This window comes from Aphelocoma coerulescens, chromosome 26, assembly GCF_041296385.1.
Source record: "Aphelocoma coerulescens isolate FSJ_1873_10779 chromosome 26, UR_Acoe_1.0, whole genome shotgun sequence".
NCBI classification, from domain to species: Eukaryota; Metazoa; Chordata; class Aves; order Passeriformes; family Corvidae; genus Aphelocoma; species Aphelocoma coerulescens.
The window spans coordinates 5,041,444-5,063,790 of NC_091039.1; the positions used below are offsets into that span (position 1 = coordinate 5,041,444).

The window sequence follows — 22,347 nt, forward strand, 5'->3', positions numbered from 1 at the left end:
ATCCCTCCTGCCAGCCTGTCCTGCCTGCCCAGAGTGTCCAGTGAATCCTGGAGTGGGACAATCTCCATGTCACAGCCTGTCCTTTTCCACAGAGCAAACACCACGTGTTGAGGAGGTGCTTGAGGTTTCAATTCTACAAACAGAACCTTTCAAACTTCTTGGTGCCCTCTCCTGATCCAGCACAGGGAATTCAGAGTCTGAACACTCATCCCTTTGGTTTTCCTTCATTTTCTCTCCTCAACCCCTGTGGCTGGTGCAGCACAGCCCTGTCCAGGGACAGATTCCAGCTGCTCCAACCAGCACTGAGTGGCTGCACCACAGGCCTGTGTTTGGCCAGCAGAGATTTGTTATTCCATCCACTCCTCACCCCTTTGGACTTCATTTTCCCTGAGCTGGGCCCTGCTGTTGCACTTCCAGCCCTGGCAGAAACTCAAGGGGATTCTTTTCAATTCCACCTTGTAAATGTGTAAAGAAGCTCTTCTCTGGGAAAGGTTCAGCCATCCAATCAATGCTAGAAATAGTCAAGATTATTGCAGGACTCGATGTTTTGTGTCTCTGTTGCCAGTGGGGTGGGACAGGGTGATGTGGGGGGGGGGATTGGATCAGGAAATCAGTTTCTGGGTGGTTTTGTATGTTCATTGCCAGTACTTGTTGCTTTGGAAGAAAGATGGGTGTGAGTGTAAAAAGGATTGAAGCTTTTAAGTGAGTCTCTTCCAAAGGATTTTTTTTTTTGGTTTTGTTGTTAAATCTCCTTTCTCACCTGCCAGTGAAGTCCATGGTTCCTCCAGGAGACGTGGAATCCTCAGTCCCAGAGTGGGACTTGACCATTGTTGGGATGATGTTTTTGATGCCTAAATCAGTCCTACAGTTCAGAGTGATGGATGACTCAGGACAGCAGCAGCTGGGGCAGCTCAGCCTGAGGTACCTGAAGGACTCTTTAACAAATGAAGGCAGATACCAATGAACCTTTAATGCTTTTTATAAATTATCCTCTTAAAAACAAAACAGAAGTGGCACTTAGTGAACGAGCAGTACTTACATTATATAAAAAAAGGATTTTTCCATGCCCTACAGCTGGCTTTGGGCTGGGCATCTCCACAGAACAGATCTTTAATTTAGATTCTAAGCCTGCCCTATTCTTATGATTTGAATTTTGGTGATGGGAGCAGTAGTTAAAAGCATTTAACAGGTGATTTCTCACCATTCCATTCCTGTTCCCCTCTCCCACCTTAATGAGTTACCCAGCTGCTCTCTGGTTCATCTGCCTGTTGGGAGTCCCAGAGTTGCCAATTTTTGTGTTCTGTAGTTCAGACTGGATCACAGCAGCGAAGTTTGGAGTTGGGAATGTTGCCAGGTGAATGTGAACCTGGCCAGGTGAAGCTGCAGAGGGAGGAGTTTTTGAGGAAAGCAGCCAGGGATGGGTGAGACTGGGTTAAATTCAGTGAATGCTGATTTCAAGTGCAGCTTGAAAATTACATTTCCTCCCTCCCATGTTTTCCCATTTACTGGAAGCTCCTGACTAAAGACAAAGTGAAGGACAAATCAGCAAGTTGTGGAAGACTTGGGAGGATACAAAAGAACAGAGCCTGGAAAATTCTGTTTCCTTTGGATGCAAGAAAAATACTAAACCTGAGAGTATGAGAAGGAGAAGAGGGAGGAGAAATGTTGGATCCTTGTGAGCAGGCAATCCTGGAGGAAGAGGGATCTTGTCCAGATGTGAGGATGACCTGTGGAGGCAGTGAAAGGACAAGGAGGAACTGCAGAGGGGGTTTGGAATTGGCAGCTGGATCTCTAAGTGCAGCTCAGCTCCTGGTTGGGAGTTCCTGGTTCTGTGTCCCAGCCCTCCCCACAGCTGGAGCTGGGAAGGAAACTCGGCCATGGGGACACCTGCAGCTGCAGGAGGAGCTGGCCCGCTTCCTGGCAGGCAAAGAAATCTTCTTTCTTTCAATTTTTGTCCTGAGTTAAACCAGTAATCTGACACTCTTCTCACAACTCTTAATTAGGGTTTATTTCTAACGATTTCAAGGGTATTTTTAACATCGATGGCATCATCAGGGCCTCTGGTTGCTTCTGCCTTAAATCCTTGCCCACTTCCAGCCCGGTGCTGATTTTCCTCAGTTGGGCACCTGAGACCCTCACAGAGCATTTCCTGGGATCTCCCCCATTTTGGGAACGTGCAGCTCTCCTTAAGGAATTTTAGTTGGATTTGTAGCATTACTGTAAATATTTTTTTGGAGCATCTGTACATTTTGTTGGTGGAATATTTGCTGGAGTAAGAGCCTCTCCATGCTGGTTTTTTTTGCTCTTTAGTTGATGGTAAATCTCTGTCCTGAGGGAACCCCTCTGAGAGCTGGAAGTTTGGGAAGCAAGATTATTGCTCTGACATAGATTTTGTTTTGTTTTTTCTTTAATGAGTAATTACTTTTCTTAAAGAACTTGTAAACTTTTTCCAGCCAGCTAGAACTTGTTTCCCAATATCCCTTCATATTCAGGTTCTCTGATCTGCTGTTGTAGGTTGTGTGTGAAGAAATACAGATTTGTGTTCTAGAAAGTCTTATTGTTAATACTTTAAATAGTGATGTGAAAGCCTGAGTGCTCCTATCATGTTTTTATTTGTTTTGTGTTCTGTGTATCACTGCTGAAAGTTGTGTTTAATTTGGTGAGGTTGGAGCCAGCAGTTAACACCATGGTACCAAAAATGTCTGCTTGCTTTTTCAGGGAAATCTGTTCAATTGGAGACATGCCCAGTCCAAACCTCCCTATAGTAATTAAATGAGAATTCTTTGTAGATTGGCTACACTTGAGCAAAAACTCCACTTTGGGAGTGAGTAAAAGAGTGGGTGAGGATGAAAGAAGAGGCTTGGGGAGAAATGTGTTTGATTGACCCAGAGCAGTGAAGCATCAAACCCATCAAAACCCAGATTTATAGGAGTGTAAAGAACAGGATTTGGGAAAAAGTGATCCTCAAGTGATGCTAAATGGCTTTAAGGCCCTACATGTTAAAAAGAGGGGGAAAATAAACTTTTCTTTGTGAATGGGCGTGGGAGGGTCCTGAGCTTAACATAATGTCAGGCAAAGTTTGTACATAGTTCAAAGTTTTTAATTTTTTTTATATGATGCATTTTTTCAAGTGTATTTTGGTCTTTAATAGATGCAATTGTAAGTACTGTGTACACTCTCCAGCTAATAAAATTTATAAACTGAGCAGCTTTTACTCTGTGTTGGGATGTTGTGATGGGGTGTGGGGAGGGCAGAGGGGGGCTTTGGGGTGGCTGGGTAGCCCTGAGCCAGGGATGGACGGGCAGCCCTGCCCTGCCCTGAGCCAGGGATGGACGGGCAGCCCTGCCCTGCCCTGAGCCAGGGATGGACGGGCAGCCCTGCCCTGCCCTGAGCCAGGGATGGACGGACAGCCCTGCCCTGCCCTGAGCCAGGGATGGATGGGCAGCCCTGCCCCTGCCCTGAGCCAGGGATGGACGGGCAGCCCCTGCCCTGCCCTGAGCCAGGGATGGACGGAGAGCCCTGCCCTGCCCTGAGCCAGGGATGGATGGGCAGCCCTGCCCCTGCCCTGAGCCAGGGATGGACGGGCAGCCCCTGCCCTGCCCTGAGCCAGGGATGGACGGGCAGCCCTGCCCTGCCTTGACCCAGGGATGGACGGGCAGCCCTGCCCTGCCCTGCCCTGCCCCAGGGATGGCCGGACAGCCCCTGCCCTGCCCTGAGCCAGGGATGGCCAGAGAGCCCCTGCCCTGCCCCAGGGATGGCCGGACAGCCCCTGCTCTGCTCTGCCCCAGGGATGGCCGGACAGCCCCTGCTCTGCTCTGCCCCAGGGATGGACGGGCAGCCCTGCCCTGAGCCAGGGATGGACGGGCAGCCCTGCCCTGCCCTGAGCCAGGGATGGACGGACAGCCCTGCCCCTGCCCTGAGCCAGGGATGGACGGACAGCCCCTGCTCTGCTCTGCCCCAGGGATGGACGGGCAGCCCTGCCCTGACCCTCTGTCCTGACCTGGTGTAGCCGTGCACTCCCTGCCCTCAACCAGCATGACCCGACAGCCCTGCCCTGACCTGGTGTGGCCAAACAAAACCCCTGCACCCCCATACCCCAAAAGAGGCCAAACAGCACCTGCCCTCACCTCCTGCCCTCACCCAGCATGGCCGGACAGCCCCTGCCCTATTCCAAGGTGGCCGGAGAGCCCCTGCCCGCACCCTGGGCCCTGTGGGGCCAGCACGGCCATCTTGGCACCCATCTCCCCTCAGCCCCATCCTGCCATATTGCTGCCTGTGGGTGCCGCTCCTGCAGCCCCAGGGCTGGGCTGTGGGTGCTGAGGGGACTGAGGGACACCGGGGTGTCCCCCCAGAGGTGCTCCTGGTGTGAGGGTTCTCTGGGAGCGGGACCCTCCATCCCGGCCTGTGGTTCTGTCTTAGGGGTGAGGCGGTGCCTCAAGATGGCGGCGTGTGGGGAAAGGAGAGGGCTCTGCCTCGGGCCTGAGCAGGGCCCTGCAAGAGCTGGGGGAGGAAGAAAGAAAAAAGAAAGGGAGAAAGAAAAGAAAGGGAAAAAGAAAAGGGGGAAGGAAGGAAGGAAGGAAGGAAGGAAGGAAGGAAGGAAGGAAGGAAGGAAGGAAGGAAGGAAGGAAGGAAGGAAGGAAGGAAGGAAGGAAGGAAGGAAGGAAGGGAGGGAGGGAGGAAGGAAGGGAGGGAGGGAGGAAGGGAGGGAGGGAGGAAGGAATTCGGAAGGAAGGAAGGAATTTGGAAGGAATTTGGAAGGAAGGAAGGAAGGAATTTGGAAGGAAGGAAGGAAGGAAGGAATTCGGAAGGAAGGAATTCGGAAGGAAGGAAGGAATTCGGAAGGAAGGAAGGAAGGAAGGAAGGAAGGAAGGAAGGAAGGAAGGAAGGAAGGAAGGAAGGAAGGAAGGAATTCGGAAGGAATTCGGAAGGAAGGAATTCGGAAGGAATTCGGAAGGAAGGAATTCGGAAGGAAGGAAGGAAGGAAGGAAGGAATTCGGAAGGAAGGAAGGAAGGAATTCGGAAGGAATTCGGAAGGAAGGAATTCGGAAGGAATTCGGAAGGAAGGAAGGAAGGAAGGAAGGAAGGAAGGAAGGAATTCGGAAGGAAGGAAGGAAGGAAGGGAAGCAGGCAGGCTGGCTTTGAGCTGGCCATTATTGCTTCGTGTGTCCCTTAAGTGTGGGGCAAACGCGTGCTGGGTGTGGGCTGTGTGGGAAGAGGCTGTGCCACCATTCCTGCCTGGAAGGGGCAGGGAAATGTGAAATGTGCCTGGCAGTGGCCCCGTGTCCTGGCAGGGCTGTGGGCACAGTACTCGGGTGCCTTGGAGGTGCTCCATTCCTTGCTGCAGGATTCAATGCATTCTGTAATTATCCCTAAAGTCGCCTGGAAGCTGCGCCGGAGCCTGGGGAGCGTCCATGGAAGCAGCAATGGAATCTGTACCTGTCCCACTCCATCCTCACGTGCCCCACTGCCCTTCTCTCCAAGATTTAATTCCCATATATTCCAGGAAGGTGATTCCTCCTTGTCCCCAACTCCCAGGTATCCTGTCATTATCTTTTTTTAGCCCAAACACAGCCAAATGAAGACCCTTAGAACGAGCTTATTTCTGTGTTTTGGCACAAAAAGAGTTTTCCTCGTAGGAGGATTGGGTGGGCTTTGAAAGCTTTAAGAGATGCTGAATTTCTGAGTCTCCTGTAATCCCTCTGGGCACACTGCTCTTCCCCAGGATTGGAACTGCACGCTCCCTGCAATATGAGAAATAGTTAATGGTACAAACTCCACACCAACATTTCGTCATCTCGAAATCCCCCAGAACACAAGGGTGTCAGCCAGGAATTCTCTCTGGAATTGGTCAATACAGTGATGATCACAAAAAAATCCCCAACCCAAACAAACAAAAAGAAAGAAAGGAAATTACAGTATGTAAGAACAGACAGTGGGAAGCTGGGACAGGAAATGAGAACAATCATGCAAGCCTGTTTAGGAAGTCAGAAATCACTTTCTTTAGCTATTATGATGTCATTTTCTAGCTTTATTTTCAGACAATTTGCAGTAGAATAATCAAATCATCTCAGATATAATGGTAAAAATCTGGTATCATGTAGCCACATCAGAGCAGTCAACAGAATTTACTTTTCTCTCTCACCCTCACCTTCAGAATTGCACAAGACTCACAGGCAGAGCAGAGCTTATCCAATCCATGGATGTTTTCCCTTCCTTTCCACCTTCCTTCCCTCCCCTGCCACCCCATATCCAGAGTCTCCCTGCAATCTTGATATTCAAAAATTAAACCCATTTTTGTGTCCTGTTCAGCATCCTCGGTCTCCTGCTCACAGAATTAAGAGGAAAATCTCAGATGAATCTGGGGATTTATCCATAATCCCCGAGGGATGTTTGCTCATGCCACCACGATAACAGGGTTCTGTAGTTGGATCAACAGGGGTGTAATCTGTAATAAAGTCAAGCTAGATTTATCCTGGAGCACGGGTGTGTGTTAATAAACAACAGGGAAATACAGAGTTATTTCTTTGTAAAACAAATCAATACCTTGGAGTGTAAATTCTACCCCAGGAGCTCAAGCTGATGACAGTTTATACTATAAAGCAGACAAATATTTTCCAAGAAGCCCCTTGTTTATTAAAACACGTCAAGTGCATTGCTCGTCTCTCTGAAGCCCAGGAAAAAAGCTGGTGGCTTCAAAATAAAGCAGATTTTCACCACTTTGCTGGGTTTTATCAGATTGAGCAGTAATTAACGCTTTATTTGTGAGTATTTAAGTGCAGAGGAAGCAGCTCACTTGGCCTGGCTGTGGTGCTGTATCAGCTGCTGCCAGACACAACCAGTTTCCTGTATTTGGCTTTACAACTCCCTGCCATTTCAAAACAGAGCAGTTTGGAAAAGCAAATGCAGCACAGCTTCCCTCGGGGTTTGCCCACCAAGCTGCTGTGCTGTTAGAAAAGTGCAGTTATTTTCCAGGGAAATCGTGCATCCAGGTGTGTCCTTCCCCTCACCCCATCACCCACCCTCAGCAGCTGGGTACAAACCGAGTTGGGTGGGTTTTGCTTCAAAAGATCAGCCTTGGTTCATCTACAGCTGCAATTATTTCCTCCTTGTCTCGTGAAATTGGGGAAGAGCAGAAGGGATGTGTGGCAAAAGGGAATGTGAGCTCAGAGAAGTTGAGGAAACTCGCTCAAACTGCACTTCCTAAGGTTTAAGGGACTGGGCAGAGTCAGCACACGGAATATTTGGAGTGATTGCATGGAGCAAAGTTTTCCTTTGATGAAGATGTGATGTTGCTCCTGCAGATTCAAGGCCAATTAATGATCAAAATGGTGTATTTTTGTTATTACCATGAGCAAAAAAGAAGCAGAAGGGCTGGGACTTCCTCAAATCAATGAAGTGGTTTTGGTCTGCCTTGCAAGAAGGTGTCAGACAACCAACAGATCCAGGGGGCTTTCGCCTGGGAGCTCGAGGAGGTGCCTCACACCCTCTGGGGCTGGATGGAACTGTTGGATAATCCCCTGGAGTGGTGTAAAGCACCAGGGATTTCTGACTGGGGTCTGCCAAAGTCCATCCCTTTTCCTGCCATAAAGGACAGAAACGCTTTTTGAGTATAAAACTGGGCCTTTCGCTTCTCATTTTAAACCTGGCTCCCACTCCCAGCTCATCCCTGCCTCCCTGGACGAGGATTGCTGTGAACATCCCGGGTTGCTGGGATCACAAAGGCTTCATCTGCCCTTTTCCTTCTGATGGAGGTGGTGAGGACGAGGAGGAGAACAGCAGCACCCGGATCAGTGGTGGACAGGAAGGAACTCAGCACCACGAGGGCACAGAGACTGCAGGGGAAACCAGGATATCTCCATTCCTATTTACAGGAGATGAGGTTAATTTGGGAGGGGACTTGGTGTGTTTTACACTGGATTATGTTTCCAGGTTAAAAATTCCAGCACACCAGCCCCGCTGTTTCTGTAACAAGGGTGGTTCTGTGAGGTCAGCACCGATCCACAGCTGGGGGGATCCATCCCAGCAGCGTTTTCCTTGGCACTTGGCGAGCCTGGGGAAGGCTCAGGAGCTTGGATTCCCTTCCTGCAGTGCCACCAGGGTTCAAGGACGTCCCTCACTGGGATGCAGTGGTCCCTCTCAGGGTCGGTCTTTGATCTTCCCCCTGGAAAACAACAACAACAACAACAACAACAACAAAGAGCAGGTGATGTTCCCACATCGATCCATCCCTGGGGACTTTTTCTGCAACTAAAAAATCTGACTTTTCCTCCCACAAAGATTCAGATTGCTCAGAGCCTGTTCCATCTGCTGGTGTAAATATAAAGTGTCATTTATCAGTGAAGCCAAGTCAGCCGCCCCCCCCTCCACCAGTTGGCTCCAATTTATTTATTCCATTAGCATGTATCAAAAATCTTAAAAAAAAAAGAAATTCAGGAATTATCTGTGTCTCAGGAAATTTCCAGGCTCCGACGAGAGCTCTTTAGCACTGACCTGTAATCTTTCTTGTCAAGTGGTAAGAAATTGCTGACTTTTAGAAGATCATTAATCCTTTGATTAACTCACCCCAAACTTCCAGCTTGATGCTGTTCCTTAGTTTGTTTCTCCCCTGGAAATGGCTCCTGAGATGATCTTCTCCCAAGTCATTAAGCTGGAGCTTTCTCAGCTGCACTCTAATCATATTCCATGAGAACTCATTCATCATTCCAGTCCCTCCTGCTTTAATGAGGCTTTGATCAGAGTTACCTTGAATTTGGGACAGCATTTTGCACTGAACACAGGGTTGGAGTCTCCTGTTGGCTCTCACAGGATGGGAGCGCTGAGGGACAGAGAGTTCCCTTTTTTTTTTTTTGCAACAGCCCCAAAAGTGCTGAAGAACCTCGAGCTGTGATTCATCGATGGGGAGAAAGGAAAAAACAACCCCCATGAAGTCAGGTCAGCCAGCACAGGGACAGAGCCAATGTCAGCACAGAGGGAACGGGAGGAAGGGAAGGGCAGAACCAGCCCCAGAAATATTTCTGTCCCAACCCCATTTGGTTTTGATTGATACAATCCTACCAAACTACATTCATTATTTTTGATGGTAATCAGTAAAATATTGATTATTTCCTTTTTATTTCCTTGGAAATATATTATTTCAGATGGCAAATTCCTCTCTGTGGATGCAGTCATACAGCAGGTCACCTGTCTGTACCAGCAGAGAGCAACAAACACACATTTTCTCCCCCAAAAGTTGCTGATTTCAGACTGAGAACCTCACCGTGGTGGGAGGGAGGAGCCTCAGAAGGACAAAGGTTGCCAGCTGACCCACCATGAAGTTCAACTTCTGGACAAAACACAGAACTACTCTAAAAATGAGAACCCAAACCCTTGTTTAATTAAAATAAGTAAATTTCAGCCATTGCTCCTCTGGGCAATGAGAGGTTGGGCTCTGAGCTGCCATTCCTGCATGGAGCTGGCTCTGGATATTCCAGCCTGTCCCGCTGGCTCTGAGTGTTCCTGGATGTTCTAAACCCACCAGGGTGTTCCAAGCATCACCCCTGCCCTGGGACATCACTGTGACCCGGTGTCCTGCAGCTCCTTACCAGGAATCCACACCACGCCAGGGAATCAGCCGGGTTTTATTCAGCTTTGCAGGGAAAAGAAATGTGAGTGCCCCTGGGTTTGGAGCCTGGGAGAGCTGAGTGCAGCTTCACTGTGGGGAGGGATGAACAACCATCACATGGGACAGGAAATACCAGGAGAACGACAGAGAGACAGCTCCTGTGTTCACAGAGTCCCTTCAGAGAGGAGGAAGCCGGCTCAGAGCTGCAAGGAGACCACATCCCTTCCCGATAAATCCCACAGATCCTTACCCCTCTCCTCAGGGATTTTCTCCAAGCATCCCCACTGTCCAAAGCAGCTTTTGGGAGCTGCTCTTCCTCACCTTGGAAAGACAGAATCTGTCACCTGGCTCTGCCCTGAGGTGGCAGGGGTGAAAAGTGTGAGAAGGAAGGAGAGGCAGAGAGCTATTAACCATATTAATTGTATTAACCATAACTCCTCAACTCCAAGCCTCCTGTGTTCTTGAAGAGGATTGGAGGTGTCAAGAAGAATCAGGAATAAAAAAAAAGGAAGTTGAACCTGGGAAAGAGGGGAGACAAGGCATAGTTTTAATATTTTTGTCCTGGGCTGCATCCTAAGCAGTGTGACCAGCAGGTTGAGAGAGGTGATGGGTGTCAGTTCCATCCGTGATGGGATGGTCTTGGCAATGATATTTGGAATAACTGCCTGGGGATGTGGTGCCAGGGGGAAGAGGTGATGAAGAAGATGGTGACATTCCCTCTCCAGAGTGACAGGTTCTTCCAGACCTGTGTTTAGGAGCGATCCTTTTCTTACGGCAGGTGGCAAACGCTTGATTTTCCTTTTCCATGGATTCCCTTTGGCTTGGCTCACGCAGAGCTCTCCCAGGAGAGGCCGATTCCACCGTGTCTGAGGTCAGCAGGGAACGGGAGCACCTGCTGCTCTCCCAGGCCTGGGTTCCACCCTCTTTCCCTGTTCTTCCTGCTGTGGCCAATGACACAGAGCAGCACAGCCACCATGAATTTGGCCACCAGGAATCCAGCGAGGATGTAGAAAACAGTGAAATCCACTTTGGGATGGGACCTGTGGGGAACCAGAAATGCAACCATGAGGGGATGGTTCCAAACTCTTGTACTGCTGCCTTAGTCCTAGGAAGACAAGAGATCCCAAGGAATTTCAGGCTCACCTGGAGATGCTCTGCACAGCTCTGGGCTCCTCTGGCACGTGGGTCACCAGGCTGGCTGCTGATGGAAACACAACAGTTTAGTCTGCAGATGTTTCTGGGTGATGTTCAGCTGGGCAGGTAGCCCCGGTGAGATGGGGCACTGGGAACAATCTGGGCACCAATGAGGTGTAAGTCAGGAATAAAAAGAGGCAGTGAAACACAGAACCTCCTTAGAGTGAGACAAAAGTAGATATTGACTCAAGCGGGCCTTTGGCAGCTGCGGACACCCATGAAATTCCAAAAAGGAACCCGTGAAATTCCAATACCAACCCGTGAAATTCCAGCAGGGACTCTCCAACTCCGAGCCCCAGCACGTACCTGCCAGCACTTCCACCTGCACCTTCCTCAGGCTCCTGGTTTCCCCCAGGAAATCCGTTTTGCACTGGTACAGCCCCGCGTCCTCCTTCCGCAGGCGCCTCATGGTGACGGTCAGGAGCCCGGCGCGGGCGTTGTCCCTGATGGAGGTGGTGCCTCTCCTGTTCCTGGGGAAGGGCAGCCACAGGGTCGGGGCGCTCACCACGTGCTGGCACCGGCTCTCGTCCAGCTGCCGGCACCAGCTCTTCTCCCGCCACCACTGCCGGGGGTCGTAGGAGCAGTTGACAGAAATGGTGTCCCCCTCCATGGCGGCCACCACGGTGACGTTCTCTGCAGCACAGGATGCTATGAGGGACAGAGGGACAGAGGGACAGAGGGACAGAGGGACAGAGGAGTGAGCCAAGGCTCTCCCAGGTCTGTCCCTCACTGTGGGAACGCTGAATGTCATTTTCATCTTCTAGTGATGGCAGCTGTCACCCATAGGGCTGTCACCTGTAGGGCTGTCACTCATAGGGTGTCACCTGTAGGAGTGTCACCTGTAGGGCTGTTACTCGTAGGGTGTCACCTGTAGGGCTGTTACTCATGGGGCTGTCACCCATAGGGCTGTCACCCATAGGGCTGTCACCTGTAGGGCTGTCACTCGTAGGGTGTCACCTGTAGGGCTGTTACTCATGGGGCTGTCACCCATAGGGCTGTCACTCGTAGGGTGTCACCTGTAGGGCTGTTACTCATGGGGCTGTCACCCATAGGGCTGTCACCTGTAGGGCTGTCACTCGTAGGGTGTCACCTGTAGGGCTGTTACTTACGGGGCTGTCACCCATAGGGCTGTCACCCATAGGGCTGTCACTCATAGGGTGTCACCCATAGGGCTGTCACTCGTAGAGTGTCACCTGTAGGGCTGTTACTTATGGGGCTGTCACCCATAGGGCTGTCACCTGTAGGGTGTCACCTGTAGGGCTGTCACTCATAGGGTGTCACCTGTAGGAGTGTCACCTGTAGGGCTGTTACTTATGGGGCTGTCACCCACAGGGGTGTCACTTGTAGGGTTGTCACCTCTAGGGCTGTCCCTCATAGGGCTGTCACCTGTAGGACTGTCACTCATAAGGCTGTCACCCATAGGGGTGTCACTGTAGGACTGTCACCCACAGAGCTGTCACCCATAGGGGCTGTCACCTGTAGGGTGTCACCTGTCTGCTTCCCCCATGACCAACCCAGTGTGCTCAGATCTTGGCTCAGATATTCTGGAATTTGTCCCAGTGACACCTCCAAACCCATCCTACTCACTGGTTCCTTCTGAATCCCACTCCTGGTTTGCAAATCCAGTTTAACACTTTTTTCACCCTATCTTTTAATATCTTACTAATTTTAACCATGTTGATAACTGGGTTTTGTCTGGTTATTTTTTTATTGTCTTGATTCCTCATTTCTAATTTCCATTCCTCTTTGTGACAGGCAGAGGCAGAGGGGACAGTCTGAGCTATTAATACTTCCAGAGAGAAGTGCAATGTGGTATTTGTGGAAATCTCTATTTCTAGTGAAAAAAAAAGTCACAGGCAAATGCTTCTGTGAAACCATAAGTAATGATAAAACAGAAGTAAATTTAAAAATAGGCTCTTGTAAGGACTTTGTGCTGGCTGAGCCTTTTAATAACACTTCTTACAATAATTTCAACAATTCTAAGTGAATTGTAAACTAAAAAATCTGAAGTTCTTTCAGCTTGACTGGGAGACTGAAAATGGATCTGTGCTCTTCAAGTATCCAATACCTACAGAGCTTTATCCTGATCCATTTCTCCACTCGGTTGTTCCAATCAGGGTTTACCTCATGGAATATCCAATCCAGTCCTGTTCAATCCCTCCAAAACTCTTTAACTGCTTCTCCTGTTTTCCCTTCCTTCCTCCAGCTCTGGTCCTTCAGCCCCAGAATTCCCAGAGCACTGCAAAACATTTCTCAAACAGAATCATTGAAAGATTCCCCGATGTCCCTCTGGAAAGTGTTGCATCATCCTCTTTTGAACCAATTGTGCTGATAGATCATAAACTTTTGGTGTTCCTCCTCCCTTCCTGGGTGCTACTGGGAAAAGTACCGTGAATTTTTCCCAAACTCATTCCAATTTTTGGGACAGGTTCCTGTGCTCCCACAGCCCGAGTCTGTTGCCTTTCCCTGCAACAGGATCTGGGATTCTCAAAGTGCTGCAGAGAGCCCCAGCTGGGCTCTGTACCTTGGTTCCCATGTCAGATGGACATTCCTTTCCAGGCTGGAAATACCCAGGTGCTTGAGATTTCAGAGCTGTGCCCTTCACTGGGTTCCATGTCCCTCCCCTTGAGCCCTGCCTGTGGTCATTTGCTTCTATGTAAATCCCATTTGCAAATGCAAGCACCCAGGATTTTGCAATTCCACCTTGCATGCAGGACTTCTCTCATCAGTGCTTCCTGTTCTGACCCAAAACGATCCCTGTGAGGAAACCTGGGAGCACTGGGATCACCACTGGCCTTTTGGTAAAGAAAGGGAGAAGGGGAAACTCTGAGGATGGAGCCTTCACATAGAGGCCAAACTTTGCCCCAATCCTTCGCCCTTTACCTGAACCCCAAAGCCACATGCGGTTCTTACCTGACAGGAAAACCAAGGTGAGGTGCAGGAGCTTCTCCATGGAGCTGAGCAGAGAAGGGGCAGGAGAGGAGGCTGGAGCAGAGCGACACTGGCTGTGCCTATGGGCAGCTCCTCTCCCCCTCCCCGTTCTGCCGGAAGGAAGGAGCACGGGGAACTTGGCATCTTTTTCATCCTGCACATTGAGCAATTCTCCAGGGATGGGCATTGCCCTCGTGAGCTGAAAATTCAGGCATCAGCATTGCCCAGTTCCAGCCACAGCTCAGCTTAGACAGCCTGGGAGGGAGCACCACGTGGTGGCCTGAAGCCACAGGCCTGCGTGTCTGCTCCCACTGGAGCAGGATTTCATGGAATCACAGAATGGTTCAGGTTGGAGGGACCTTAAAGATCATCCAGTCCCACCCCCTGCCACAGGCAGGGACAGCTCTCACTATCCCAGATTGCTCCAAGCCCCGTCCAACCTGGCCTTGGACACTTCCAGCAATGGGGCAGCCACAGCTTCTCTGGGCACCCTGTGCCAGGGCCTCCCCACCCTCACAGGGAAGAATTTCTTCCCAATATCCCAGTGGCAGTGGGAAGCCATTCCCCTTGTCCTGGCACTCCAAGTGTGATGGTGATAAACCACAATAAATGATTTACAGGAGCTGTGCATGGGGGCACTTTCTGGAAAGCCAAAAGGGAAAGGGAGGCTCTCATGGTAGCTCTGTGAGCATCCCAAGGGTGAAGGAGGGCAAAGACATCATCCCCTGGGTTTTCAGGAGGAAGAAGAGCCTGTGCATGGATCCTTGTCTGGAATCCAACAGACAGCAGGGCAGGGGCACTGGGAGAAGCTGTGGGTGCTTGGAACAAGCCCAGCACCCACCTTTGTTCCGTAGCTGGCACAAAGAACACAGGATCTGTGCTGGGGACACTGATTCTGAGCCAGCCAACACCACAGTGCTGGAGGGGCTCAGGAATGCGGTCACGGAACCCCCAGAGTATCAGCAAACTGGGAGGCTGGGGGTGGGCTGCTGGTTTTTCATTTTTGAGGTGATTTATTTACTTCCTTGCAAGTACAAATAGACCCTGGCTTCTAAACTGGTGTGGTGCTAAACCTGCAGGCCTGGCCCTTCCTAAATGTGCCTTTCCTCAAGTTAGTGGTTAAGAAAATGGTCCCTCACAGCGACCAGAAATCCTCTGTGAGGTGAGTGATTGCAGTTTTTGTCCCTTCTTGTTCCAGTGAGCACAAATCTGGATTCTCTTCGAGAATCTCCCAGAAAATGCTTCTCTTCCACTCCACTGTTTTTTGCTATTACTCTTCCACGGCTTGACCCAGCGCAGCTGCACGAAGAGCAGATCGTTAGGGGAACGTTGGGCTGAATGAACCATTTCCAGAACCATTTTCTTTTTCTTTCTGTCAGGTTAACTCTGAAAATCTCAAAGAATTTCCATCAGCCTCCCTGCTGCAGCCCTGGCAAGAGAAGCCTGTTGGATGTGACTGGCCTGGGAATGAGGGCTGGCTCAGGCCCCTTCGGTCTGTCCCCTCCAGCAGGGCTTGGGGCAGGGAAATCAGGAGCCAGAGCTCCTGGAGAAATGGAACTGAGCCCCATAAACTCACTTTATGTTTCTCCCCACATGACTGCTAAATAAAATGCGTCATTTGGAGCGTTTCCAGCAGAGACAGGGAAGTGCAGGAGCTGGCTCTGCTCATTCTTAGGATCCGGCACTCACATCCCCAACCCGTTCCATGAAAAAGGAACCCGGCCACAGCAAGGCTTGAGTTCGATGCCTGAAGCACTGGAATGAGTTTGCTTGGCTGCAGCAGCTGGATCCTTGGCATTGAGGCAGGATTTGTACCAGGACACAGCTGGAATACCCCACCCAGCCATGTCCAGACTGCTCCTTTCCACAAGGCCAGGCCTCCACAGCTGCTTCTCCAAAGACTCTGCACTTTAATGGAACTGGAAAAGCAGATGTACAAGAGACACTGGGAATTCCCCCACAGCTCTGCCTGACCCCAGACAATCTGCCACAAGAGTGGCAAAACCTCTGCTTGGCCCTAACAGAGGGAGGGCTGAAAATGCACAGGCAAACCCCACACAGGGCAGCAAAACTCAGCTCATCCCCCCGTGTCCATCCACACACCTCCTACTCCTCATTCCCACTCTGTATTCCAGTTCCTTTCTCCCATTTCTGGGTTGTTGGGGCATTCTGTCCTTCATTCCCTGCCGTTCCTTGGGGCCTGGTTGAAGGCGATGATGGCGTATTCCACATTTTGGGGGTTCCTGTGGGCCTGACTTGGTTCCACATTGCTGTAAATCGGATCCTCGGGGCTGGGATGGGACTGCATGTCCATGTTGATGTATGCTGGCCCTTTGCTGTCATCCTCAGAACTTTCCCTCCTTCCAGTGCTGCCAGGCTAGGAAAAGAAAGGGAAAACACTCATGAGTCAGTGCCAGGCCACAGCTGCTGCCAGGAGAATGAGATTTTCCCAGAAGGAGAGGAAAAGCTGTGTCAAAATTTACCTTTGGTCATGACAGAGGTGAAAGAGCAGAGAACTCTGTTCTTCACCACCTCTCCTGGACACAGGTGACAACCTCGTGCTCTGACCCTGCTTGCTACTCCTCGACTCCTTTCTCAGGGGTTACTAGAATTTGCTCCACTGGGTTTGTTCCTACTGGAGGTTCCTTGCATTAATTACCCCCTTGCATTAATCACCCTCTCTCTCTCCAGCTAGGAATGTTCCTTTCTCTGCTGATGTTAAATACCATTTCTCTCCTGTTTATAACCAAACTGAGCTCTGAGGTCCTCACCAGGAGGGTCCCACAGCTCCTCCCAGACTGTTGGTCAGGGATTTGGCACCATGTGGGAAATGTTTCGTTTTCCTTACCTGTGCTGTGCCCTCTGCTCCATCACTGGTGTCCTCTGTTTCTCTGATACCTTCAGAATGAGACAAAATCAGAGGCTTTAGATGCAGAGAAATCCATGAAAAGCTCTGCCTGAGGAGGTTTGGGAAGGCCGTGGGATTGCCTGGTGATGGGAGCAGTGCCTCTGCCCTGAGCCTGGGAACACTTTACTCTCACTTTCCTCCTCCTCTAAGGTGTTTGCACCCCTGTGCAGGGTCTGGAGGAACCTGGGTTTGATTTATTGTGAGGGGAGGCAGTGGGGAGCCCTGAGGCCTCCCAGCCTGACCTTCTCGGGGCACTGGGAATGAGCTCAGCTGGAGCACAGTGATGGCAGGGAAGGCCCTGCTTGGGACAATCCCAGCTCCACGTACCTGTTCTCCCCAGGAGCTTGGAGTACCTGACACACAGAATTATGGAGGTGATGAGGGCCAGGATGAGCAGGATGAGCAGCACCACGGACAGGATGAGGAAGGCATTCCCATCACAGCTGGAGGAGAGGAAGGGAGTTACCAGTGTGGGATGGTTTCAGAGCCCATCCCCAAACAGGGACCAAAAGATGGACTGGGACAGGTTTTATGTGCTCGGTTCAAGAACTTGGAAGGAGGGTCTGGTTCTCCTGCAGGATCCTCCATCTATGAGGATGGGCAAGTCCCTGCTGATCCAGAAGGGAATAAGAGGCACAGGGAACCTCCCCTGGTTCATGGTTCTTGATTTTCCCACCTGCCTGTGCCTTCTGAGCTTCTCCTAGACTTTCCTCCTGGCTGTCTCCAGAAACAAGCCACTGTTCAAAGCTCCAAGCACAATTCCAGGCTCTCTGGAGCAGGGATGATTGAGCTCTTGGGTGCTGCCATAGCATTGACGACAGCAGATGTCCAAAGGGGAAAATATCCTTCACATTTAACAGGTAGATGGATTAAAGAGCAGCCAAGGACTGTCCCATTGGTAAATACTCAGACAGGAGTGAGCAAAGTCGAGGCTCAGGGCAGACTCTGGGGGTTCTGTTCATGTGAAGTGCAGAGCCCAAAGGGAGAAGGATAAAGAAGCAGAGAAGCACCTATGGAAGGCTGCGACATGATTTTACCAATCTGCCTCTTCCTTTGGAATTAGGGTTAGGGCAGGAGCTGGAGGAGGAGAGGCCACCTTTGGTGAGGATCCTGTCCTATCCAATTCCTCTGCAGGCAGGAGTGCCCAGGGCCTGCCTGCCCAGGTGTACAAGGTGAAGAACTTGTGTGTGCACAGGCTCGGAGACTCTTTCTAGGCCTTACCTGGGTTCTGGGCTGTTGCCCAAAAGAGTTCCTTGACCTTTGTTTTCAGTGTCTGGAAATCCTCCTGAAGGCAACGCTGCAATCACAGACATGAGGAGAGCAATGGTCACTGTGGGGCTGCTCTGCATTCAGCAGAAACCCCCAGGCCAGTGCTGTTCCTGTGCCCAGGGCCCTGATGCCGTGAGTTTATCCAGAGCATCCCAGTGTCCCCTCCCATTGCCTGCACTGCCTGTTCCTTCAGTCCTGAGAGAGCCAGGCTGCAGCCTGGAGCTGCTCTGCCACGACCAGGGGCCTCAGTGCCAGCCCTTACTGTTCAAACATCATCTGAATGAGAAACCAGAAGTCACAGATCTGTAAAATCTGAGTCTAAAGTTGTTCCCTTGACAACCCAACGGGAAGGCCTTTGAAAGTCAAAGGATGAGTCACTCTAAAGGGGCTATAAAGTCACTATAAAGAACTGATATCAGACACTAAGGGACAGAAATCCCTCTCAGGACAGTTGAAGCTGCTCCCAGGTTAAGGAGGAGCAGCACAGCACCGGTGTGGATCTGCTCCCATCCCTGCTGCTATTCCACAGGGTGGTGGCCGTGAGAAGGTCCAAAGCCGTAGGGTGGGGGCAGGCAAACATAGGCAAGGTGGGAGGTGGGGTAAGCTGGGCAGGGCAGAGGGAGAGAGCAGGGAAAGGAGTCTGGAATCTCTGACTGTGTCCTGACAGATCCATACCCACCCTTGGAAACGCTGAGCGTGACCTCCTCCATGCGGGACAGACCGGAGCTGTCCTGGAGCGCGCACCAGTACACGCCCGAGTCCTGCACCTGCAGCTGCTCCATGGTGATGGTGACAATGCCCTGCTGGGTGTCATCCTGGATCCTGACACTGCCTTCCCGAGCCGTGCTCTGCCCCCCTGGGGGCTCTGAGCTGGTGGTGACCAGCACTTTACACATTTCCTCCTCTTCCTTTTTGCACCAGGCTTTGTTGACAGCCCTGTAGTCTACGATCTTGTAGTGACACCGGACAGTGATGTTGCCCGACTCCTCAGCTGTGAGCTGCTGGGTCCCTGGAAAACACCCAGCATGTGTGCTGAGACCCCAAAGTGGGATCTGACAGCGGCACCTCCTCCCCAGCACTGGAATACCCCAGAGCTGCATCCACCTCCATACATGTGGAGCAGAAGGGGACTGGACCCAGAGTCCCCATGCAGAGGTTTGGGGGTCCTGTCCCCCTCCTCTGGTTCCCCCAGGGTGGGACACTCAGCCCATAGGGTCTGGGAGGGTTGGTGGCTGTGGGGCCAGAGCAAGAGCAATGCCAGGCATTGGGGAGGGTCCCAGCAGTGCCCAGTGGGAACCAGTGCTGGAGCCACTGGTTTGGCCCTGTGGGAAGCAGTTGGGATGAGCAGCCCCATTTGTGGGACTCACAGGAACCTCCTCTGAGTCTCTGCTGGGAGCAGACAGAGCACAAAGGGCCCGGCCTGAGCTTTGGCTTGAAGGTGCCAGGGATCAGCTGGCACTGTGTGTGCTGGAGGGATGGGCAGGGGGACAGAGAGGTGTCACCTGGGCTGAGAGCTGCCACATCCACACCGGGCTGCCAGGACGGGCTCACTCTTGGGCAGTGAGAGTGCAGCAGGAACCCACCCTCAGACACAGAGCACAGCAGGTACTCACTCTTAAACACAGAGAGCACGACCTCTCTTATCCAGGTGTGACCAGGGCCCAGTGCACACCAGTACACACCAGTGTCCCAGGTCTGCAGCTTCCTCTTGGTGACGGTGAGAGTGCCTTGCTGAGTGCTGTACTCGATCCGTGCTCTGTCTTGTCGGTGTCTTGAATATGGATTTCTCTCCAGGAGGGTGCAGTCTGTCTGCCCTCTGCGGCACCAGGCCACGCCATAGCCGGTCGGGCACTGCACTAACAGGGTGTCCAACTCCCACCTGAGCAGCTCTGGGAAACACCAAAGGTGGTCACTGCCTGGTCACTTCTGGGCACACAGGCACCTGGGACAGACCATGTCCTCGGGCAGCTCCCTCAGGAGAGCCCCTTGTCAGGGCAGGGGTGAGGGGGGGCAGGACATGAGGGAGCCGGGAGGCAGCAGGACAAACCAGGTCTCCCTGTGTGAGAGGGAAAGCAGGGAGCGAGGCTGGGAATGGGGCTGGGGGGATCAGGGGAAGCTGCTCAGCTGTGGGGGAGAGGGGGGAAGAGCGGGGAAGGAATGATGTTGCTTCCTGACAACACTTGGCTTTGGGTGGGACTACAGGTACTCACCCTTGAAAACATTCAGTGAGATTTTCTTTAGTACATGTCCAGTGGTATAGCAAGTACAGGAATATGTGCCTGAGTCCTCTGACTGGAGGTCAGTCATGGTGACAGACACAGTCCTACTAGTGCTGTCATCCTTCATTTTAACTCTCCTATCCTTGGATTGTTCCCCGTATTGGTCTATCCGCGCTAATTCTTGACATCTTCTGTTTCTCTCAAGGCACCAGTATTTTGTGTACCAGTATTGAGTCTGTGCTTCATAAGGACACTCGACATTCAGAGTGTCCCCTTCTCGTCGTCTCTCAGCTTCAGGGGTTTGGCCCTGGAGAGCTGGAAGGATCAGATGTGGTGAGGGAAAGGAGAGCTGATCACAGAATCGCAGTCACAGAATCACAGAACCACAGAATCAACGAGGTTGGAAAAGACCTTTGAGATCAACCTATGCCCAAACACCACCCTGTCACCCAGCCCTTGGCACCAAGTGCTACACCCAGTCTTGTCTTTAACACCTCCAGGGACAGTGACTCCACCACCTCCCTGGGCAGCCCCTTCCAATGCCCAATCACTGTTTCTGTGAAGATGCAGGGCTGCCCACAGCCTCCCCAGGGAAACTCTGCCTCTCACCTTCCCCTGTGGACACTGGCGGCTGGAAGAACTCCAAAACCCCAAATCCCTTCCCCGTGCTGAATTCATCTGCTTGGAGACGGGACGGGCGGTGTTGAGATTTGAGCTGGGGCTGCAGCTGTGGTTTAAAGCCCCCAGACAAACAAGCACAGGCTGCTCCAGGTGCTGGGCCATGAGTGGTGCAGTGTCTGGAGCTGTCCCAGCAAACCAGCCCCTTGGCACTGCTCCTCCCTGCAGGCAAATGGGGACCACCCCCTGCCCACACAGCGCCCTGAGGGCTGGGGCTCAGTTTGGGATGGTGGGAAGGGGCAGAGGGAAGGAGCTGGGGCAGGATGTGCAGCCTGCAGCTCCCCCGTGCCACATCCCCAGCGATGCCAGCGGCTCCTGGCTGTGAGGCTGTGCTGGGTGCAGCTTCGTTCCCCAGCCCACCACATTCTGGAAGCTTTGTGCTCTCTGCAGGGCTGGTGAGGTGCAGGTGGTGCCCTGGGCACTGTCCTGACTCAGGACTGCTACCAGAGGAGCCGAGCGGGGCCAGCGTGGTGGGAAAGGCTGACGGGGAGCAGCTCGGTGCTCCCAGGGTGGATCATCCTGGCAGCCTGGAGCAGCCAGAGGTGTGTGGTGGGAATTGGGGCTGCCCTTCCCTCCCAGCCCTGCAGCAGTTGCCCAGATCAGAGCCCCGGTGGTGTTGGAGGAGCTCCCCGGGCAGCAGGAAGTGGCGAAGGGCGTCCCCGTGCCCAGGGACACGCCGAGCCCTTCTCTTACCTGGGAAGCAGAGTGGCAGCAGCAACAGGGCTCTCAGCTCCATGGCCTCCTCAGGCCCAGGGAAGGGACATCGCTGGGGGCTGCCCAGCGTTTCCTGCGCCAGTGTGGGTGCCCTGTGACCCCTCCTGCCCAGCAGTGACACAGCTGGGGGAAGTGCCGAGCTCTTGCCCCAGGCAGAAACACTTCCCCATGTTTTGTTACAACATTAATATGAAGATAATCTCAGGGTGCTTTTGGGGAAGTGGCTGAGCCCAGAGCACAACAGCCTGTCCTGGTGCCAAACGCTGTTGCTGCTCTTGCCTGGCTGGTGGCATTTGTTTTGTGACCCTCCTGTCCTCCTTCAGCCTGTGGTGAGGGCAACCCACCTGCTTCATCTTCCTCCGTGTCTGGTAGGAGAGAAATGTTCCAGGTTTTGGTGTCACATAAACTTCCCTGTAGCTGATTCTGCACCCAAGTGCTTTGCCGGCCTGGGCTCAACCAGGGCTGACAGAGGGAATGGGGAATGGCTTCTGTTGCTTTTTCCCTCCTTTCCCTCAGCCTCGCTGAGGAACTCTGCCTCCTGGAAACCCACACAAAGCCAGCTCTCCTCAAAGTGATCAAAGCCACCGGTGGAATCCCCCAGGTCACCCCTGGAGCTGCCATGTGGGCATCTCCCCACCAAAGTCCCCTTGGGTGACAGCTGTCCCAGCTCTGGGGGGACTCCCTCATGACCTTCCACACCTGGCTCTGTCCCAAATCTGGGGGGACTCCCTCATGACCTTCCACACCTGGCTCTGTCCCAAATCTGGGGGGACTCCCTCATGACCTTCCACACCTGGCTCTGTCCCAAATCTGGGGGGACTCCCTCATGACCT

The 22,347-nt window shown here is 52.1% G+C and overlaps 3 protein-coding genes across 5 annotated transcripts; all 3 read right to left on the reverse strand.

The window, feature by feature from the left end:
- Positions 1 to 366: 366 nt before the first annotated feature.
- LOC138098780 (uncharacterized) lies at positions 367 to 8,761 on the reverse strand. The gene is made up of 6 exons (XM_068995577.1): positions 8,563 to 8,761; positions 8,095 to 8,161; positions 7,734 to 7,832; positions 7,537 to 7,583; positions 1,242 to 1,380; positions 367 to 751 (listed from the first exon to the last, which is right to left on the reverse strand). Exons 1-6 carry the CDS (start codon positions 8,759 to 8,761, stop codon positions 379 to 381), a joined length of 924 nt encoding a protein of 307 aa, XP_068851678.1. The 3' UTR covers positions 367 to 378.
- Positions 8,762 to 10,077: 1,316 nt separating this feature from the next.
- LOC138098936 (triggering receptor expressed on myeloid cells 2-like) lies at positions 10,078 to 13,785 on the reverse strand. 2 transcript variants are annotated; one of them, XM_068995864.1, is made up of 4 exons: positions 13,709 to 13,785; positions 11,102 to 11,443; positions 10,745 to 10,799; positions 10,078 to 10,641 (listed from the first exon to the last, which is right to left on the reverse strand). In XM_068995864.1, the coding sequence occupies exons 1-4, from the start codon at positions 13,746 to 13,748 to the stop codon at positions 10,428 to 10,430; spliced, it is 651 nt and encodes a 216-aa protein (XP_068851965.1). In that variant the 5' UTR covers positions 13,749 to 13,785; the 3' UTR covers positions 10,078 to 10,427. The 2 variants fall into 2 exon arrangements, with proteins under 2 accessions (XP_068851965.1, XP_068851964.1); XM_068995863.1 differs by having other exon boundaries at positions 10,745 to 10,802.
- A 1,185-nt stretch (positions 13,786 to 14,970) lies between these two features.
- On the reverse strand, positions 14,971 to 21,592 carry LOC138098920 (polymeric immunoglobulin receptor-like). 2 transcript variants are annotated; one of them, XR_011146657.1, is made up of 9 exons: positions 21,494 to 21,592; positions 20,114 to 20,437; positions 19,517 to 19,792; positions 18,583 to 18,912; positions 17,856 to 17,931; positions 16,962 to 17,077; positions 16,575 to 16,624; positions 15,830 to 16,103; positions 14,971 to 15,025 (listed from the first exon to the last, which is right to left on the reverse strand). XR_011146657.1 is itself a non-coding variant. In XM_068995839.1 (8 exons), exons 1-8 carry the CDS (start codon positions 21,534 to 21,536, stop codon positions 15,903 to 15,905), a joined length of 1,416 nt encoding a protein of 471 aa, XP_068851940.1. In that variant the 5' UTR covers positions 21,537 to 21,592; the 3' UTR covers positions 15,625 to 15,902. The 2 variants fall into 2 exon arrangements, 1 of the variants encoding a protein (XP_068851940.1); XM_068995839.1 differs by lacking the exon at positions 14,971 to 15,025 and having other exon boundaries at positions 15,625 to 16,103.
- Between the last annotated feature and the right edge of the window lie 755 nt (positions 21,593 to 22,347).

Excerpts from the sequence above, each read along its gene's own strand:
- LOC138098780 (XM_068995577.1), bottom strand. The coding sequence starts at position 8,761 with ATGCTGTCCCAAATTCAAGGTAACTCTGATCAAAGCCTCATTAAAGCA. Across the intron at positions 8,162-8,562 it reads CATCAAGCTGGAAGTTTGGG|GGGGAAGATCAAAGACCGAC; the intron begins GTGAGTTAATCA and ends GTTGTTTTCCAG. Across the intron at positions 7,833-8,094 it reads AGGGACGTCCTTGAACCCTG|TCTCTGTGCCCTCGTGGTGC; the intron begins GTGGCACTGCAG and ends TTTCCCCTGCAG.
- LOC138098936 (XM_068995863.1), bottom strand. The coding sequence starts at position 13,748 with ATGGAGAAGCTCCTGCACCTCACCTTGGTTTTCCTGTCAG. Across the intron at positions 11,444-13,708 it reads CACCTTGGTTTTCCTGTCAG|CATCCTGTGCTGCAGAGAAC; the intron begins GTAAGAACCGCA and ends TGTCCCTCATAG. Across the intron at positions 10,803-11,101 it reads GCAGGTGGAAGTGCTGGCAG|CAGCCAGCCTGGTGACCCAC; the intron begins GTACGTGCTGGG and ends TGTTTCCATCAG.
- LOC138098920 (XM_068995839.1), bottom strand. The coding sequence starts at position 21,536 with ATGGAGCTGAGAGCCCTGTTGCTGCTGCCACTCTGCTTCCCAG. Across the intron at positions 19,793-20,113 it reads CTCACTGAATGTTTTCAAGG|AGCTGCTCAGGTGGGAGTTG; the intron begins GTGAGTACCTGT and ends GGTGTTTCCCAG. Across the intron at positions 17,078-17,855 it reads GGCAACAGCCCAGAACCCAG|CTGTGATGGGAATGCCTTCC; the intron begins GTAAGGCCTAGA and ends CCTCTCCTCCAG.